At 38.0% G+C, this 20,428-nt stretch overlaps 1 protein-coding gene across 1 annotated transcript in view; it reads right to left on the reverse strand.

Annotated features, from left to right (window-relative positions):
* Positions 1–2,140: 2,140 nt before the first annotated feature.
* Positions 2,141–20,428, reverse strand: part of LOC149194312 (histone acetyltransferase TAP1-like) — a 94,278-nt gene continuing 75,990 nt past the window's right edge. Inside the window, exons 4-7 of the mRNA XM_089407627.1 lie at positions 4,429–4,528; positions 4,152–4,252; positions 3,841–3,934; positions 2,141–2,485 (exon numbers count right to left, since the gene is read on the reverse strand). Coding sequence (XP_089263753.1) covers positions 2,406–2,485; positions 3,841–3,934; positions 4,152–4,252; positions 4,429–4,528 — 375 coding nt within the window. The 3' untranslated portion in view covers positions 2,141–2,405. The remainder of the gene's footprint in view (positions 2,486–3,840; positions 3,935–4,151; positions 4,253–4,428; positions 4,529–20,428) is intronic.

The following is a 20,428-nucleotide window of genomic DNA, read 5'->3' on the forward strand; positions in this document are numbered from 1 at the left end:
ATAAATTTATGATCCAGTAGTTATTATTCGTGGTCCCCACCTGTACAACGCCTCCACCCCTTTGCTCCAATTACTTGGGACATTGGTGATAGAACCCTTTGTCACCCCCAACAAAAATGAATCGGACCACTCAAAGCATACACGTCATTTCTACAATACCCATAGATTGATCTGGAAGGTGTTCATGTTCAAAAGAAGACAAACTGCTTGGCACGCTCAACAGTCAGCAACACAACCCTACCTTGAGTGTGGTTGGGCTCCACGGTGTATATACTTCACCCATATTTCAATTCGCAGCCCCAGAAGATGTCTACATGGCTTTATTATGACATTAGGCAGGCCCCACAACTATTTCACTTGTTTGTCACCAATACGCAACTCAAGAAGCAATGAAACTCGGTTCTGTGAACTATGTTTCTGTCCCAACAACATAATGTATAGAACTCGGCCTCCACAGAAGTATAATCGTGCCACCTTGCTCCTAGCCTTCAAACTGGTGAAGAAAGAAGGAACTCGCTCTTCCAGAATTAAGGAAACTTGAATTATTATGACAAAAGCGCATTCCTTGTGCACATCTATCCTCTCGTACTCCCTTTCCTTAATGGCTTGAATGACAGAATGGAGGGAATGTCTTCCCATAGTGTTGCCTTTGATTCAGATTTTCTGGTAGCTTCCCCATCTGCAAAAGAGATATAGAAAATACCAAATAACTTTTAAAATCAACAGATAGAACTTGGATACCTGAGTTTTTCTTGCAAATCTCATTCTCCATTGAAGCTCTACAGTGAAATTTGAGTGACTTCACTCTCAGACTAGGGGGTCTCGTTGCAACACCGAAGTCCGCTATGGAAGCTAGGGCTCCAAAGCCCTCAACTTCCTCTTCCAACTCTCTCCAAGAGCTCTCTCTTCAAACTCACACAATGCACGAATGAATAGAGTCTCCTCAATTCCCTTCTTTAATGAATTTAGGATTGTCTTTTCATCTTCGTCTTCCCTTTTGTCTTTTCATCTTCACCTTCCCTTTTCTCTCTTTATTATTTTTTTTTCTTTTTATTAAATTCACTTTTATAAAGTCACTTTATGATACTCCACTTTATAAAGTTAAAGTGACATCCAACTTGCCTAGGAAATATCATCCTTTCTCCTTTAATAAAGTCTCCTTGTTAATTATTTCCAAAATTACAAAACTCCTAAGTGATTTTGCATGCACAAAAATTGGGAACATTACAAAGGTCAAATAGCACTGCTTTTATAGTCATTCTGTAAGGTCGAATTCCTTCAATGAGGCCGACTTGACTGGAGAGCAGACCAACTTGGTGGAGGAGGCATAAATGACACTTTAGACTCAAAAATAAATTTATTTCTTGACATTACAAAGGGTCTATTACATAATGACAAAGGCAATGATAGATGACACAAACCCTAGAAGCCTTCAATGGAGGCTTTGACCTAGAAACAAAATAAGCAAAGCATGAAACCCATGCTTGTAAATGAATTTCTTTTATAATAATTTTTTCTTTTGACAAATACATTACATCATGACTCAAATATAATTATAAAGACGATACTAGTTACATTTATCAACACAGTGCACACTTGCGGTGATATTACAGTCTTAAAATACTCATTTGGAATTGTATATATCTTTTTATATTGATTCTTAACATTAATGGTCTTGATTAACATAAAGATCAACATTAATGGGAACCAATTTCAGGGCATTTTGTGATGGAATCAAACCCATAAGACGTCACACAGAAAATAGAAATTCGGGTGATTTCCATCCACCGGCATACTTTAACAGTGTTTTCCCCGTTTCAACATTCATTAAAAATGGGGCATTGTACCCCTTGAGTGGGAGAATTCATTTGCAAGAATAAATCATCTTTGTTCCCACCATCTACCACTAAATGCAGGTATTTTGGCACAAGTGACTTGATGTGTTTTATGTCTATTATTTTAGTTCTCCTGATCATTTCATTGATAATTTTCAATATAATTTTCTATCATATATGCCTGTGTGTCTGTGTGTGTCTGTGTGTGTTTGTGTGTATATTCTTTAAAAACCATGTTTTCCCCTTTCATACAATTTTTGGGGGTACTACATTTCCATGCTGTCCATGTTTTGGAAACCTGTACATGTTTTTAAGTGTCATATAGCTTAAGCCCATGGCCTTCAATGTGACAAAGAAAGTATCATCTAAAATCCATGGCTCAGAGCTGTTACACACAATATTACAACTCTGGCTAATATTGCTATAAAATCAATGATATCTATTGAATGATAAGAATGCAATGGAAAGATGTAGCTGTTTCAACTATTGAAACCTACATTTGGACTTACACTTACAAGTGATCCTCAAAATTTAGTCCGCTGTAAGCTTGATATTACTATACAACAGAAGCTAAAACCTTGGATACCAAAACATGCCCTTGATTCCTTCTGGGTCAGCCTCGAACCCTAAATTCCGATAAAAATCTACTACTGTTGAAAAGAATAGGCATACATTAGAAGATGATTCATGAATGAACTATCATAAACTTTAGTAAAGTTTTACACTGTTGATTACAAACGTAATTGCATTTTCAATATATTAAGAAAAGCCTAAACAGACAAAAAATGACAAAAGGAGGAATGGATGAATAAAGAAATTCTCAATTCATGAATGAACTATCGTAAACTTTAGTAAAGTTTTACAGTATTGATTACAAACGTAATTGCATTTTCAATATATTACGAAAATCCTAAACTTACAAAAAATGACAGAGGAATGGATGAATAAAGAAATTCTCAAAACTATTATTTGAAAAGCAGAAATTCACATCCTGTACTTCTAGTAAATGGAGAAATATGAAATGGGTACAAAGGATTTCTAATATCTCAGACCAATGATATACAGAGAAAACGGCATGAAAAGTAGAAGCTCTTAAATGAATGGCATACAGAATGCACAAGATTTGTAATCAAAAGTGTAGATGGCATTAATGGCATGGATACAGGTAAAGAACCATAAAATGCAACCTGAGAGGATGCTTAAAGCTATCATGTTACTAACAAACCAAATGATTTGTCAAATAAATTCCTTCATTTCAGCCAGCAAAGTTCATAGTTTTTCAAGTGAGCTTTATGTCTCATTAAGGTACCCATCAGGCACTCATCATGTGACCAACACATAGGTATTAGCCATATGGTTGAGAGAGAAGCTAAAAAGAAGGATCAATGAAGGTGAATAGCCAATTCCTTTTATGCATGTCAAATATAGGAGGCTCAAACTAGCAAATTTTGAGGGATTGGCCCATTGTTTAACTTTTATTGCATACGACTACTAGGCTTCTACTTGATTTTCAAAAGTCACCTTAATGTCTTCTGCCTTCTATGCCATATTGAAGCATCATATTCATACATATAAATTTTTCTGGTGGTTATAATATAGGGTATTATTTCATGCCCATAAACTACCAAGGAATAGGTCACTGAGACTAGAGAGTACAATCAATGGCTACAAAACTGTGGGAGTGTCATGAAAAGTCCTCGATGCTAAAACTAAAAGCTGACGCAACAAAGATATACAAGACACCAAATGCCATACACTAGACCATATATACATCCTCAAATGACATTAATTGTACAATTTAATTTTGCAAACAAGTTAAAAAATAGAAGGCATGCCTGCCATAGTGTGAGAGTAGAAAATAGTGATTCTTTTTTGAGAGATCGCCTAAACATGCATGGACATAAATAAAACTAAAACTACATTCCATTCAACATCTAAAACAGTCGTTTGACACCAACCACAATGTAATAAAAATCATGGATTCTCAAAAACTTCATGAATATACCTTGTGCATCAGCAAATAAGGTTATATTGCCAATATCCCTTCTGAGCAAGGCACGTATCATTTGCTCTACTAAAGCCTTCCCAAGTCCCTGACCCTGGATGAAATTATCCCTTTTGGATTGATCAGAAAATTACAGAATGCAGTTCTACAGAAAATGCATCAAGTTTGCAGAATGGGAGCCATTTTATCTTTATAGTGATCTTAACTCCTCAGTGACTTCATTTGCCTATATCCATAAATTAGAACACATTGAGCATCATTTCAATATTGTCTCTCTTTTAACTATTAAGGTTGCACAAAACACTTATTACCTGATAGCGAGGATCCACTAGAACATCCCAAATTGTAGCATTGAATGCATGGTCTGAAGTGGCACGAGCCATGCCTATAAGTTCCCGTTGTTCCTCACCATCTGTTAAATAAAAGATTGTTTACATGCTAGTGTTGTCTACAAATGAAGTCAACGAATACAGTAAAAATAAAAACATTAGCAAGATAAGCAGCATAAAGGAATTTTCAGTAAGATTGGCCTCACTCAATAAAATGGATTTTACATGCTTAAATAGAGCATACAAAGAGATCAAGCACCTGAATCCGGTAACTGTCTGATCAAATGCAAGGAAGCTACCATGTAACTGTTTTTCAATGCTGCTTCTACCTTTGTTAGTGGTCTCCTTGGCCAGCCTACCTGCTCTAACCACACCGACAAAAGCATCATATGTACGCAATTTGGAGCTAGAAGTTGAAATTACAAGGATCAAAATTAATTCAACATCCATGAATAGAGCTACAATAATGATAATAAATAATGTGTGGCTATCACTTTGTAACGCACTCACATAGCCTTCTTGACTGTATCAGAAAGAACACTTTGAAACCCTTACCTCTTAGGAAGAATCACAAGTCAGCCCCCATTCATGAACTGTTGTGTGAATTTTCTAGGCAATTTGGGATACTAATGGTAAGGATCTTCATTGCATGGCCAATGACGCCTTCTCCTCTGGCAATCGGGCAGCCTCTCTCAATCAAAACATTATCAAGTTGATTCTAAAGAATCCATCACAAGACACTATTTAGTATTGGGGGATGGAAGCCCATTAATCTTTTTAGAGTCTCCTACAAGATTTGGCTGATGCCCATGCTCTCCAAATGCGAACCTAATCTGCTAAGGGTTATGGTGTGGAATATGAAGAGTCATTGGAGTCCAAGAGACCACTTGGAATATGAAAACCAAGGGTTATTAGACATTGTATAAAAATGTATATCAATGTGAATAATACGCATTCAACGATTATATTAATTTGCATATCCATTTGCATGTGTGTTCACATGGTATCAGAGCAGGCGAATTCCCGCCCTCCTCAAGTTTGAGCCACTGGATTTGTGGCTTCTCTGTGCATGTCAGTTTGGTCATCAGTTTTGCATTTCATGAATGTCCTGTCAGCTAAATTCTAGCTGTGATTTCTGCCCAATTTTGTAGCATCTCTGAGAAACGTTCCCTTGCACATTTACACTGTCCTGCAGAAATGCACCCGTTCATCCTAGCTACCAAACACACATGAGCCTGTCATATCTGTGTCAGCACAGTCCTGAAGAAGAATATGCCTCCATCTCTACATCCCTGGAATTTATGCAGCTTAAAATGACTCCCGGTTCAATGGGAAAGAGATTTTGGGGTAGGTAGAGGCTTCCAATATTCCATTCTATTCAGTCCCAAGCTTTTGCATGCCTGTTCTGGTTAGTTCCGTGTCACTCCTATGGAAATTTTCAGAGATCCTCCATAGTTAGAAACTCTCCAGTAGAAAGCTTGTCACTGTCTCTCTCTTCATTTTTTATTTGATCGTGGAGTTGTGTGTCATTATGAAGGTTATTGGAGAGGTTAGACCGCGAGGGACTGATGCAAAGATCACTTGATTATAATAGTAATACGCACACTAAGCTTTTATTTGTTGATCTACAAATTCAATGTTATGAATAAATATATAGGAAATAATGTAAAATAATGTAAATGATAATAATCATAAATAGTTATTAGTTAATTAGTAAATAGGTTGAAGAGGCATGTCTAAATGAGACATGACTCCCCATGAAGAGACACCTGCTTGGTATATAAGCATGTCTCTCATTCTCATAGTAAAATCATCTTATTCGCACATTGTCCAAATGAAGAGGAGGCATCATGTATTTATATGCAAATGTTGAAGATGAATAGACGTGATTGTTGGGCTTCTGAGCCTACTTGAGTTTGCTGGCCGACCTTGACAATTTGTCCATAATCAAAATAAATTCATAATTCCATTTGTACATGTCAGAATGGGATGATCTTTAGATCAATCCTACACCTCTCAGAGAGAGGATCCAATAAAAATATCAACTTCCTCATATGAGTTGTCCAAGGTGAAGTTTGGCCCTAGTTGCCCTAGTTGCAACTTAGATTTTCACACTTGCTCTTCTTGGATGAAATTGGAGTTTCTTAATGCATTATGATGTTTGGATTTTCGCTATTGTCTTTGGAGCTTCTATTTTTGCGAAGATGATGAATGGATATACTCTAGTCTCTCTTGTAAGTGCAATTTAATGATATTTTATCTTCTTACTTGTCTAATGCATCGAAATTTTATCATTGTTCTTGTACATGCCCTAAATGATGCGAAATTTTTTTTAAGTCTTGAATGATCGATATATTGCATGCGTTGCTTAGTAAGAGAGGGAGTGAATGTTCCTAGAGGCACTGAAAGAGGTTAACAAGCCTTGAAACTTAATCTTGCAAATCGAAGTATAAATCCCTAAATGACCTAGTTGTTGCATTTGGAAAGGCTAGCGAAAGTCATCTAGGGCTCCTTAGCATATGAAAATTCATAATCTAGGTGTATCTTGACTCCATTAGGCCCAAGAGACAAGGCATTGATCCTCACATTCCTTTGGTGGTCAATACAACCTCCTATTTTCTTCCTTCCTTCCAAAAAAAAACCATAACCCTAGTAGGCTCCCTAGGGCATCATACGAATTCCATTGTAGCCATCAAAACTTGATGAATTTGGTCTAGAGTTGCACTAGTGAGTCCTCAAGATATCCTCTAAGTTTGAGGACATTCCAACAGTGGAATCTCGAGATATCCCAAGTCCTAGCTTGAAAACCATTTCCCTAGTTTGCCTTTTGGTTAGTGGCTTCAACAGGATCATTGCACTCAAATTCCAAAAGAAAGGCATTCCTTTGATCCTATTCTCCTCAGCATCCTGGTCAAGTCCATTGATTGTTGTTCAACCCCACACCCTTGACTTAGTTTGGATTTGTTGTTGCCTCGCTTGCACACCTAGTTAATGTGGGAAAAATCCTCAATCCCACAAGGTGTGACTTGGTGGCAAACTAAGAGAAGGGGTTGTCACCTATTCCCAACTCTCTCCATTAAATCTCTGTCCTAAGCTAAGGGGGTGGTCCCTAATGAAGGTTAGTAAATGAGATATGAGTTTCTAGGAGATTAAGTGAAATGGAAAGCTTACCAACAATAGTAAATTGATCCCACAATATGAACAAGCAAAGAAATATATGAGCATCTTTTCAATAATTCATTCAAGGAAATATGTCATCATAGACCAATGCTTAAACAATAAATTGCTCAAAGTAAATAACATGCACTTGCTCAAATGAAAATGGTTACAAGCGATCCTACAAAAGAGACAATGTTTGATCAATAATGAAATATCACTTGAAAGATGGAAATATTGAAATGGTGTACTTGTAAAGAAATGCTCAAAATAACAAAATAATACCATTCAATAATCATGAGCTAAACAAGTACATGAGATAGTCATTTAACAAGTAAAGTAAAGATTGTAAATGAAAGATCCACACTACTTGCAAAATGCTATTTTGAAAGAAAGATAACTTGCAAATGAGATTCCACAAACCAAAGAATATTACTTGCGATGAAAAACAAAGATCGTACTTGTTAAAGGAAAGTAAACAATATCAATCAACTATGAGGCCATCCATCATGACAAGTCTATGAGATAAATAGTATTGCAAGTAAATCTAAAAGATGTCCCAAGCTGATGAAGTTAAAATGATATGCAATATATCTAATGTGGAGTGAAATTATCTTTGTAGATTTTAAGCTAAATGTCTATCTAGATGTAACATTTCTCTCAATTGCTTTGAAAAAAGTCTCTAATGTGAGTTGTGGAGGGGCACCCAAGAAAATACAGATGAGGCTGTATTAATGATACCCAATGTTGCACGAAGCGGGAACGAAACAGGGACGTTTTTTGGAAGTGGGGACGCGGAAGTGTCATTTTCCAAAAATCTAGGAAGCGAAGCGTCTGCTATATATATATATTTCCATTTATACTCAAAACAAACATCCCAAATACCAAATTAGTTGTAGAAAACATGAAAACATGCATATTTTTGCATAAATCAAGATAGATATGGCATCCATGATTCCATTGTAGTTACTAGTATGTACATCATCCATCTATATTCTAGCAATTACAAACATACATCAAATTTTTAAGCATATTATAAAACATAAAACATTTAAGCATATTATAAAACATAAAACATTTAAGCATATTATAAAACATAGAGCATATTATGATTTATCTAGCAAGTGAGCAACTGTCAACATTTGTCATGTCCAAAATTCAAATAATATTGTTTACAAAATATGTCACTTGGTCACCGCCAAGACAAAAAAGATTCAAATTCACAAGCCTACAAATCTAATGATTAATCTATGACAAAAGTAGTAAATTGTGAATGTATCTACTAATCTCTCCTCCTTCCACCACGAAGAGAACATGGCGGCGGGCCTCCACGTGGTGGCAATGAAGAAGATGATGCCTATGGAAGTTGTGGCAGTGGCATTGAAACTGATGAAGACGAACCCCCTGTTGTTGGTGTTGAACCATGGAACCTAGGAACCAAGGGACCAGATGGGGGTGGCATCTCAACAGGATCATCATCATCCTGGAATCGCTCAAAAAATTCATACAAAAAAAAAATTAGTTAACAAAAAAATTAAAAACATGAATTAGAGAAATGCTTTATAAGGAAAATTCATACCACGATGGACATACCTGGATAAGAGCATCCTCTAATTGCTCTAATCGTAACACTCCATCCTCCAAATTGGGCTCCTCTGGATTCTTGTCCCAAATCTTAAGGTCTTTATTAGTCTTTGCATCATCATAATAATGGGACAGCAATCACAAGTTGTAATGAACATAATCCAAGCTCTCTGCCCGGTGTAAACTCAACCTGTTCCTTTTAACATTGTGGATGAAAGAATAAGAGCTCCAACACCTCTCTGCAGAAGAAGTGTTTACCACCTATGAAAGCACCCGCAATGCCAAAGTCTGTAGAAGTGGAGTAGCCCCTCCATGCATGTTCCACCACTCAAGAGCAGAAAAAGTCTCTCGATCTCTAATTGCATGCATGCTCCCAAATGGACCAGTGTTAAGCGTATAGTTGCTCAATTGTCTCCGTACCATGGCAGCCTCCTCCTCGTCAGGGATTAATTTACTCAATGCAATCATATATTTTTTGTGAATCTCTTGATCTTGGTGTGGTTTTCTCAACACTTGTTTCATCCCAATTCCATACATAACATCATGAAGAAGTACAGTTTCCCCATAATCCAAATGAAATTTGATAAAACCAAAACCCTTCACAGGATAAGTAGAGTTCTCCCCAAGGATGATCTTTAGATTAGTCTCCCTCTCAACTGTTGATTTGAGGTAGCATCGGATGTGCTCTAGGCCTCAAATTTTGTAGGGAGGCTTGGGCACATGTATTCCAAAGAACCCAGCAAGCGTTTTGGGAAACTCCACCCAGAGACAATTTTATTAAAATAATTAATATTTTTTAATGGGTCCCTAAGTCTAAACTAAGGAAATTAAAAATATTCATGGGTATTAATCTAATTGTGGGTGTAATTTCTAGAAGAAAACGAGGATCAAGCTAAAATGATCCTAGCCATTGATTAGTTTTTAATCTGGGTCGTTGAATGTAAACGAGAAGATTATTTAAGGGAGCTTGAGGGTCATTTGAAAAACACACCGAGAGATCAAGAGATCGTATTTCTGATGTGAGAAGTTCTCAGGAGGAAATTTTGATCAACGAGATCTCTTGCAGTTGAGGGGCGGAGATAGCATTCGAAGAGAGAGATTTTCTCAGTCGAAGAATCATCAGCAAAGAGAGGCAAATAGTGATCCAGTTGTCCAGACACAGAGGCTGACGCAAGGCCATGAAGGGCCACGCAGAGATTGCGTAGAGGGTGAGAGAGAGTCCAAGATTTTGCTGGGGAAAGTCAATTTTAGAAGCCGGGAGTCGAGGTGTGAGACCGGGAGGCTGAGAGCAAAGACTCCGGGTAGCAAATCAATCAGCAGATTGGGTGACGCAATGCCTAGAGAGGTTGATGCAAGGACTACATGAGGACTGCGCAGAGGTAGCGTAGGGCCTGCCAGAGGCACTTCATTCAGTATCTAGATCAGCCGGGATTTTCTCAGTGGTTGTGTGAGGTAATCTCACAAATCTTTCTACCAATATTTCTCTCTGTAACTGAATAACCAGAGAGGTATTCAGAGATGTATTCAGAATTTGGTACTGCTTAATAATAATAAACCCTCAGATTTGCTGCACCGGTTTTCCCACATTGGGTTTTTCCGAGGACATTTGTCCAAAAATAACAGTGTCTATTGTGTTGTATTTTTTCTTTCTAAGTCTCTTATTTCCGCATAATATTTAATTAAGTGAAGGTTGCAGTGTATGTATTACGATATTTGTCGTAGAAAACTGCAAGTAATTTGTTTAAAGGAATTAACAAATAGGAGTAATATCATCAGTTGTTGCAGTAGGGGTTCCTGTTGAGGAATTTTCACATCAACTACATTTGGGAGGACTTCCCAATACCCAGGGAAATGTCTAGAAGCCCCACTATCTACCAACCATCACATGAATCTGGAGGAGGAACTACAAAGAGCAAAAATAAGAATATATTAAGATTAAGTGGCAGAGTGGCAGTTGCATTAGTTCCATACCTGGAGTTCCTTGATCTCTTTTGAGGATGGTGGCCTTCTTCACGATCATCAAGAGCATCTCTTCTTCTATCATCTCCTCTTCTTCTATCGTTAAACCTGTTGTTATTGAAGCCACGGTTGTTGTTGTAGTTAGATCTTGGAGCATCTCTCTTTTCTGGACTATCTCGGGCATAGTGACCATGCTTGTGGCAATTGAAGCATTCAATTCTCTTTCCTCTTCTATTGGAGTTTGTTGATTCAAGGGCAGGGTTTCTTGAACTAAATGGTCTTCCTCTTCCTTTCCTCTTCTTGAGTTCCTTGATGGAAATATTGGTGATAATTTTGCAAAAGGGGATGTTAGGGCCATAAACGATTCAATACATATGATAAAAATTTCAACAAAACCCTAATTCTACAACAATTACAAAATGGAAGAAAATACTCACAATAAACTTACACAAAATCACCATAGAATCACTTTATCATCCAAGAAAAAATTCCTTCCAATCATAATATCCTCCCCAAGACAATTGCTCAATCAATGCTCTATTGCGTCCAAGAGAAAAGAGACACTAGTGCGCACTCTCTAATATATGAACGAGTGTGTTACTATGATTTCTCTCCAAATCGACTTCCTCTACTTATAGAAGGGAAACCAATATGATTTATGAGTAAAATCCACTAAAAACCCTAAAAATAATAAAATATGTGATTAGAAGTAGATCACAATGCGAGTCGAAAGATAGCTATCTCGATGAGAAAATGTTACAATAAACCTCTTTTTAACCCACCAATGTGAGTAAAAAGGCCTCCAAGGGTGATGTCATCATCTAAAAGTAAGTATGTCTATCAAAATATGCCATGAATGGGTCAAAAGAATGCTTCTCACTTAAAATGATCCTCTCTACATCAACAAGGTATCCAATCATCAAGCAAAACCAAGTCATCACTCCAACCCACATAAAAGGGACGTCACAAGACTAGAGCATAATGTCATCATCTAGAAAAGTGTACCATCCCTTCCAAAAAGGTATCAAGCCATCATCATCATCAAATCATCTTAGCAACAAGGCAACGTCCATTACGAAGACAATGCCAACCAAGAGGCGTCCTATTGTCTCTATTGTACATCATCTCTCTAGGTAACGTCTTGGTTCAAATGTAAAGCATTTTAGGTTCTGGAGGGAGAGGAGAAGGTCATCATCAGTGCTAGATGCATCCCAAGGTCAACACTCCTCAAAAGGTGGTCAGTGTCTTAACTCTAGTGCCCAACATGGTCATCAAGTGGGCTTGGGCATCTTCTCTGAAGTGTTGCAAAGGCCTCATACAATCCCTCAAGGGATGGAAATTGTGCTTGGGAGTAAGCATTTGAAAACATACTTTGAAAATCAATGACCATAAGAGTATCATAATGGGCCATACCTAATGCAAAGACACCAAAGTAATTTGCACAAACAACATCTTTAAATGTCTTCCTAGCTTATTATTTGTGAACAAGTTACGACACTTAGATATGGGATGCCTATCAAAAGTTCCTAGGACGACCCATTAATCAATAGGTGCAAGTGGATTGTGCTATGGTAGGGTTTACTTCATGGGGGATGCCATAGTCTTTGTCCCATCTATGAAATTCCATCATCCTTGAGCATTATTATGTGAAGAGGGAGTAATTATTGGACCTAAGTTACCCCTTTCCTAGCTGTATTTTTACCACCCCTCTTGTGTGCCTTTATTGATTTTCTTTTCCTTGCATAGTTTGGGTTACAAGCTTTCATTTATGCATCGTTGACACTTTAAAGATGAAGCACTTTATTGCTCATTGAGGTTGGGATATTCAAAGTTCCTTTTACTTTGATTACTTTAGCCAAAAACTAAGTGAGGGCTAAAAAGAGAAGTAGAGCTCAAGCTAGGCTTTTGTCCACATACTTTACTATATCCCAACCAAATTTTTTCCTACATTTTATCATTATGGCTCATGCTCTTTCTTTTTCTAATACTACATCAACCTATTAGGGAAAGGTTTCCTAGCCCCTAACCAAGAATGAAGAAAACAAGGAACCAACCTTGGTGATAAACAGAAATTAACCCGAAGATGGGACATGGATATAAGGGAGAGATGGAAAATGTTAAAATACAGTTTACCATGGACACACAACATCAATCAATGCCTCCTTCTGTGCCATAGTGGAAAGAAAGGCATCAAAGAAGGTCACACTGGACTAGGGGACAGGGATAACCACTAAGGTGAAGTATGGGAACAAGAATACAACTTGTTGACCACTCTATGTCAACTACCCTATAGCAATACACATTTTTGCAAAGGAATTTCATCATGTTCGAGCAGTCAGATATCCATAATTCATCATCGTCACTCATCAGATCATAAAAGTTGTAACTCCAAATTCTGCATCCCAATGGGCCATTGTAGAAATGATTCTAGTATGTCTATAAAGCCATGTAAAACACCTAGGTAAGCTTAAGAATTTTGGCTAATGAGTTTCATCCTAGAGAGTTTTTTAACCTCCTTGAATTATGTGTGTTTGTAAACACGGATAATCAATAGAGTTCTCCCACATATACCCCCAAAGCTAGGGTGGGATTCAGTGTGATGTCTTAAATAAGTCTTGATGTATTGAGTCTATGTATTTTCATCATACTAGATCATGTCTTGAGTCTTGCAGAATTTGGTTGAGTATGCGTCTATTTTTAATTATTAATTTCCAGTTGGTTAGGAAATTTAATAATTTGGATGTAAATTGTAAAATCAAATGATTGTAAAAGTTAAAGGGGGTGAAGTACACATAGTTAGAACCTTTCACCTCAACTTTGTGTCTAGACGCCTTTTGAGGGTTGAAATTATGTCTATCCCCTCAAATTGTTTTTATTTTTGGTTTTCTCACAACAAGTGGCAAAAATATTAACTAGAAAATGGTCAAAAATTAAAATTGAGAGAAAATAAAATTCTCTTCAAGTAGCAAAATGAATTTTGGAGAAGGTGGTAATTCCCAAGGAAGAATTAAATTGAAAAACTCAATTCCCAGGTGGAAAAACCACAAGAAATTCTTAGGGGCCAGAAAATAATTATTTTTTTCAAGAAAATTAATTTTTTTGGGTCCAGTTGGTTGAAGAAAATTCGTGGGTCCAAAAGAAGTCCAATTTCCAAAGATCTCCATCAAGGAAAAGATCATCTTTTTAGAAAAGAAATGAACTTATGAACCTAGGCGGTTAAGTCAAAAGTAATTTTTTGATGAAGAAAGGTCAAAATAATATTTTTTGGACCTGAAAAAAGGGGAATTATTATGGAATTCCAATTTCTTCATCAAGATCAAAGAACGGGATTTAATTTTGGCATGGATCAAGCAACAACTAGCATTTATTCTCCAGGATCGAGTCAAAATTGTGCAACTTCTTGGACCTAGCCTTTTTCCACTTGGAGGGGGATCTAGATCTCTCTATTTTTCTATAAATTGAGTCTCAGGCTCTTCACTGTAATCATCTTTGGATGTTGTAATTGGCTTTGTGTTAAAATTGGCAACTAGGGCCAAACTCCATGTGGGTCATCTTATTTATGACAAGCTACAGCTGATATTTTTATTGGATCCCTCTCATCGAGAGGTGTAGGATTGATCCAAAGATCATCCGATTCCGATATGTATTTATGAAGTTATGAATTTATTTATGTTATAAAATAAATTGTCAAGTCGGCCAGCAACTTGAGTAGGCTCAGAAGCCCAATAGACGTGTCTATTCATCATCCACGTTTTAGTATAAATAGAAGAGGACTTGAAGTCATTTTGCAACACATCCTCTTCATGTGTGGTCTCCTCCTCTCCACGTCTTTGGGTTTTGGTGAAGGAGAGACACAATGAAGATACGTTGGCCCAAAGGTGATGCCCTAACCGCAGTAAGCCGCAGGCATATGAGGATGATCTACGCAGCAAACAGAGACCTAATACGTTGTCCAAGAAGCCTTATACGCAGGCCCTTATACGCTGTCTAAAAGTCTTATACGCAGGCCCTAATCTACACAGTCAAGGAGGCTCCTATATCGCAGTAAGTCATACGCTGTAATGGGAGACACGTTGTAACAAAGACGTTCATGGAAACACTTCATATGCAGCCATATATATACGCATAGCATGGAGATACGTTGTCATGAAGACACTTTCCACGCAGTCATCTGAACGCAGTCCTGTAATAGAGTCACCTAGCCGCAGTAAGGGAAGACAGTCATGATATACGCATGGAGAGCACCATATACGCTGTCAAGATATATGCAGCTAGAACTCATCTTACGTTCTGGGCCAAAGCATATTTTGGCATACGTATAGATCAATATATATATGTGTGTTGATCTGAGCTCCTGCTAGCTCATATACCCTCAGCAGTAATGAACGTTATTCTTGGTTATAATATCAGAACTCAAAGATGCAATCCTGATCTCGTTAAGGATGAGCCTCTCAAACGTTGTCACAAGCCTGTTGACAGCATGAGGTAGACTAGATGGACAGCATGTAAACCTTTGAGTATTGTAGGTGACAGCGTGGCACATAAGGCAGCCTTAAGGCTTGAAGGGTTGTTAGCAAGGCTGGAAGTTACAGTCATAAAGGGCAGCATGATGATGAATGAGATCATGGACATGGGCAACATCATGATGAATGAGATCATGAGCATGAGCAGCATAATGATGCATGAGCATGGGCGGCATGCTAATAAACGAGATCACGGGCAGCGTCATAATGAATGAGATCATGAACATGGGCAGCATAATGATGCATGATGTATGGACAGCATGATGTAGATCATGAGCAACATGATGTATGGACAGCATGATATAGATCATGGGCAGCATGATGTATGGGCAGCATAGTGAGTAGATCATGGGCAGCATAGTGATGAAAGCATGAGCAGCATGATGATGCATGATGCAGCATGATGGTACCTCACGGTAAGGTGCAACAAATGGACGAGATGCAGCACTATGATAGGTGAAGGAGTCACCTTAGAGAATCAGTTGAAGCAATATGTCTTCAACTGATCTCTGCAGATATCAAAAGTCAAAGTGTTGACTTCTATTGTAAATGTACTATCTCTCTCACTTTCTCTGTTGAACTTTGAAGAACATAAAAGAAGAATTGATCAAGGGTTTCCCCACATTGTGGGGTTTGTCCCTGGCTAGCGCCACATCTTGTGTCCTCTTGTCTTGGCTTGTCTTCTGCGATTTATATTTATGTTCTATCTGCAGTTTACTTTAATGCTGATGTGATTGCTAATCTGGAAAAGATATTGGAAAATTAAAATAAATTGCTCTAACATAGAACATACCTAAATTTAACACTTTGGAAGCTCTATAAATTTTTTGGATTAATAAAGTAAAAAGGATTTGGGGGCAAATCCATGTGTGTATGTTTGCAGCTTATCATGGTAAATTTGTTCTGGTTATGTGCTTAATTTTCTACTGAATTTTAATGTTGTTATTTTCATATGCCTTTGGGATTTATCAGTGTACAGGTATCTTGCACTGTTATTTGGGTTGAGTAAGCATTGATGATTGGGCAGATCTATTGGTTTTCGGTTAAACCCTTAGACTTCCCTTTTATTGTGTGAATCAATCCCATTTGGATTTAAAAAATTTTTCGAGTGTTTGTAGAAATATCTTTTGAATCAGATCTCAAGTGTGCGGGGAAGTTTTCAGCTAAACCATCCCACTCTTGAGCATGAGGGCTAAAGAACCCATGGTGGGACATTTTAAGGACTGATCATAAGAACATTGAAGTTTTCTTAACTCTTACTCTACTAAAGATCATCTATTTAAAAAATTAAATTTTTAATTTATTTTAAGGAGCTTTAAATGATCTATTTGCTATTTCTAGAGCTACTCTATCTGATCTATGGGCGGAAGTGTCCTCGTACTCATAGATTAGAATTGTAGATTACACTTGTAAATATTTATGAATAATATTTTGTAAACATTTTATTTTAAAATTGTATAAATATATTTTTCAAAATTTTGTTTCAAATATATTTTGAAATATTTGTAAATTACTTGTAAAAAAGTTTCTATCCTTTTTGTAAATGTGTAAATAAATTTTAAATCTATATAGTGTGAAAATTTCTCAATCTACACATCAAAAATCCTACTACAATCGCTAGTTTATCATCTCCTACTTGTTCTTTACATTTAACAAGTTATTTAATTACTTAAACAGCAATGAAAACACTATTGCAGCCTACACATACATACAGATCATGAACTAAAATAAACTGAGACGATCACACAAGAGACACCGTTATTTTTGGACAATCATCCCCGAAAAAACCCAATTCGGGAAAACCGGTGTAGCATATAGAGGATTTGTATTATTAAGCAGATTTTTGAATACAACTAGGGTGCCAAATCCAGCTCACCCAACAGAGAATAAACTCGGCAGAAATACCTCTATCCAGAGAGATATTTTGGCAATTCCAACAATTGGATGATCAAACCCCATAGATGACAATTGGTGTTCCCAGTGTTGGGCAGCGATGGCTACTCCAAGCTCTGCGCTGGAACTGTGTCACCTCCTCTAGGAGCTATGTCACCCTTCCAATGAGCCTCCCTTGCTCAGAATCGATATGTTGAACTGCATCTCTCTCTACCCCACAGAAAACCCCAACGCTACCTCTAAGGGACTGCATCAGCCCCTCTAGCTTTTGCGTCACCCTCTCTGGAGTTGTGTTGTCTCTCCTGTTGTTGCTCTACCTCTCTACTATGTATTCTCGACCTTGGATTGAAGTCCCTCTACCGAACTACCCCTCACTGCAACTCAGATCACTTAGCTCGACTTTCTCAGCAAACCACACCCCAAAAAAATCGAACTCTTTGGTCTCTTGGTGTATCTCCAACTGACCCTCAAGCCTCCTCTTATACTTTTCATATTGATGAATCAATGGTTGTGATCTAATCTCTAATCAACGGCTAAGATCAAAACAGTCGTGATCCTCGTCACTGAGAACCTTCTCACTCATATTTTTATTAATACGCTTTAATATTTTTATTTTCCTAAGTTTAGACTTAGGAGCTCATTAAAAATATTAATTATTTCAATAACTCCTCATCCGGGTGGAATTTCCCCAAATGATTTCTGAGTTCTGGAGATCTCATGTATTCTAGCCCCTCCACAAAATTTTGGAGCTAGAGCACATATCATGTTACCCAAAATCAACACTCCCTCTTATTGAGGAATGAGCTCTAGTAACACTTCTCAACAGAAGTACTACACTAATCCACTGCATTGGTCCTTTGTGTTGTTGATGCTTGGCCTACTGCTCTTCATCCACTGCACCGTTGCTTCCTGTACTGCTGCCCATGACTCTACCAAAGCCACTACTACATCTGTACTACAGGTCCCTCTCAAAATGCTACATCATGCTGCCCATAGCATTGCCACTGCTAATTGTTGCACTGCAACTCAGTTGCTAAGAAGTAAGCAACTGAAAACTCACCCAAACACTGACATGCTGGTCAGTATGGATGCCTTGTGATGCTGAAGCTACCTCTGTTGCTAATCTGTGTTGCCCCCCTGGTGCTACTACACTGTTGTAAACTGCTTTGTGCCTCTCGCACTGCTACAAAATTCATTACGCTGCCTCAGACTTTGGCACTCTAGCAATGCCACTGTCTCTCCATCACACCTCACTCCAACCAACATCTGTCATTATGCTACTGTCATTAAGGGCTCCCATAGTAGTATGTGATCCAAGAGTTTGGGCACCTCAACGTCCTACCCATATGTAGTCCTCTCGACTACAACTCCATGTGCCCCACCTCTTCTCCAGAGGCACATGAGCACTCATGGCACAATCATCATCCTCCCCTTCCTTGTCCGCTTTTGCTGGAGCAACCTTCGATTCAAGAGCTTCCCCCTTGCCCTTCTTCCGAGGCACTGAGTGGCATAATGTCCCAGTTCCCCACAGTTGAAGCATCTGGCCTTGGTGATGTCCTTCTTCTTCCTCTTTTGTTGCACTTCTTGTCCTGACGATGCAAGAGCTACATCATCCTCCTCCTCCTTGACTCGGGCTCCCTTGCCGCTACTACCTGTCTTAGTCATCCTCCTGAGCTCTTCTTGTCAAAGAGCTACCCACATCTCCTCCCAACTGGGGAGACTTGCTCTGCCTAAGATACTTCAGACAAAGGTCTCCCAGTCCTCGGTGACTGCATTCAGGGCAATCCTGACCATGAACTCAGGATCTGGTGTAGACCCCATGGAAGTCAACTGGTCGTGAATCCTTGCAACCTGAGAAGGAAGGGATCGATCTCTTCTCCCTTCTGCATCTGTAACTGTCTCAACTGATTTTCTAATAGCATCTTCCGTTGGACGGAAGAGCCCTGATACAAGGTGGTCAGTGCCTCCCACATCTCCCTTGTAAAAGAATATCGAATGAATTAATTCAGAATGAGCAAATAGCTCAATGATAATACAGAGATATTTACAATAATAGAAACATCAGGTTTCTATGTAGAATATGGAAACAATCAGTTTCATCTAAGAAACTGCTAAAAGAATAAAAATAGCAACAGCTAAAAGAATGAGCATTAAATACTAAATAGAAATATTCTAATACCCTCCCTTAATGCTCAATCTATTTACAACACCAATAGACCCTCGGAGTTCCTTGATGGAAATATTGGTGATAATTTTGCAAAAGGGGATGTTAGGGCCATAAACGATTCAATACATATGATAAAAATTTCAACAAAACCCTAATTCTACAACAATTACAAAATGGAAGAAAATACTCACAATAAACTTACACAAAATCACCATAGAATCACTTTATCATCCAAGAAAAAATTCCTTCCAATCATAATATCCTCCCCAAGACAATTGCTCAATCAATGCTCTATTGCGTCCAAGAGAAAAGAGACACTAGTGCGCACTCTCTAATATATGAACGAGTGTGTTACTATGATTTCTCTCCAAATCGACTTCCTCTACTTATAGAAGGGAAACCAATATGATTTATGAGTAAAATCCACTAAAACCCCTAAAAATAATAAAATATGTGATTAGAAATAGATCACAAGGCGGGTCAAAAGATAGCTATCTCGATGAGAAAATGTTACAATAAACCTCTTTTTAACCCACCAGTGTGAGTAAAAAGGCCTCCAAGGGTGATGTCATCATCTAAAAGTAAGTATGTCTATCAAAATATGCCATGAATGGGTCAAAAGAATGTTTCTCACTTAAAATGATCCTCTCTACATCAACAAGGTATCCAATCATCAAGCAAAACCAAGTCATCACTCCAACCCACATGAAAGGGACGTCACAAGGCTAGAGCATAATGTCATCATCTAGAAAAGTGTACCATCCCTTCCAAAAAGGTATCAAGCCATCATCATCATCAAATCATCTTAGCAACAAGGCAACGTCCATTACGAAGGTACAATGCCAGCCTAGAGGTGTCCTATTGTCTCTATTGTACATCATCTCTCTAGGTAACATCTTGGTTCAAATGTAAAGCATTTTAGCTTCTGGAGGGAGAGGAGAAGGTCATCATCAGTGCTAGATGCATCCCAAGGTCAA

Source organism: Pinus tabuliformis, chromosome 2_2 (genome assembly GCF_031772625.1).
Source record: "Pinus tabuliformis cultivar Carrire ecotype Pingquan chromosome 2_2, CPIR1, whole genome shotgun sequence".
Taxonomy (NCBI): domain Eukaryota; kingdom Viridiplantae; phylum Streptophyta; class Pinopsida; order Pinales; family Pinaceae; genus Pinus; species Pinus tabuliformis.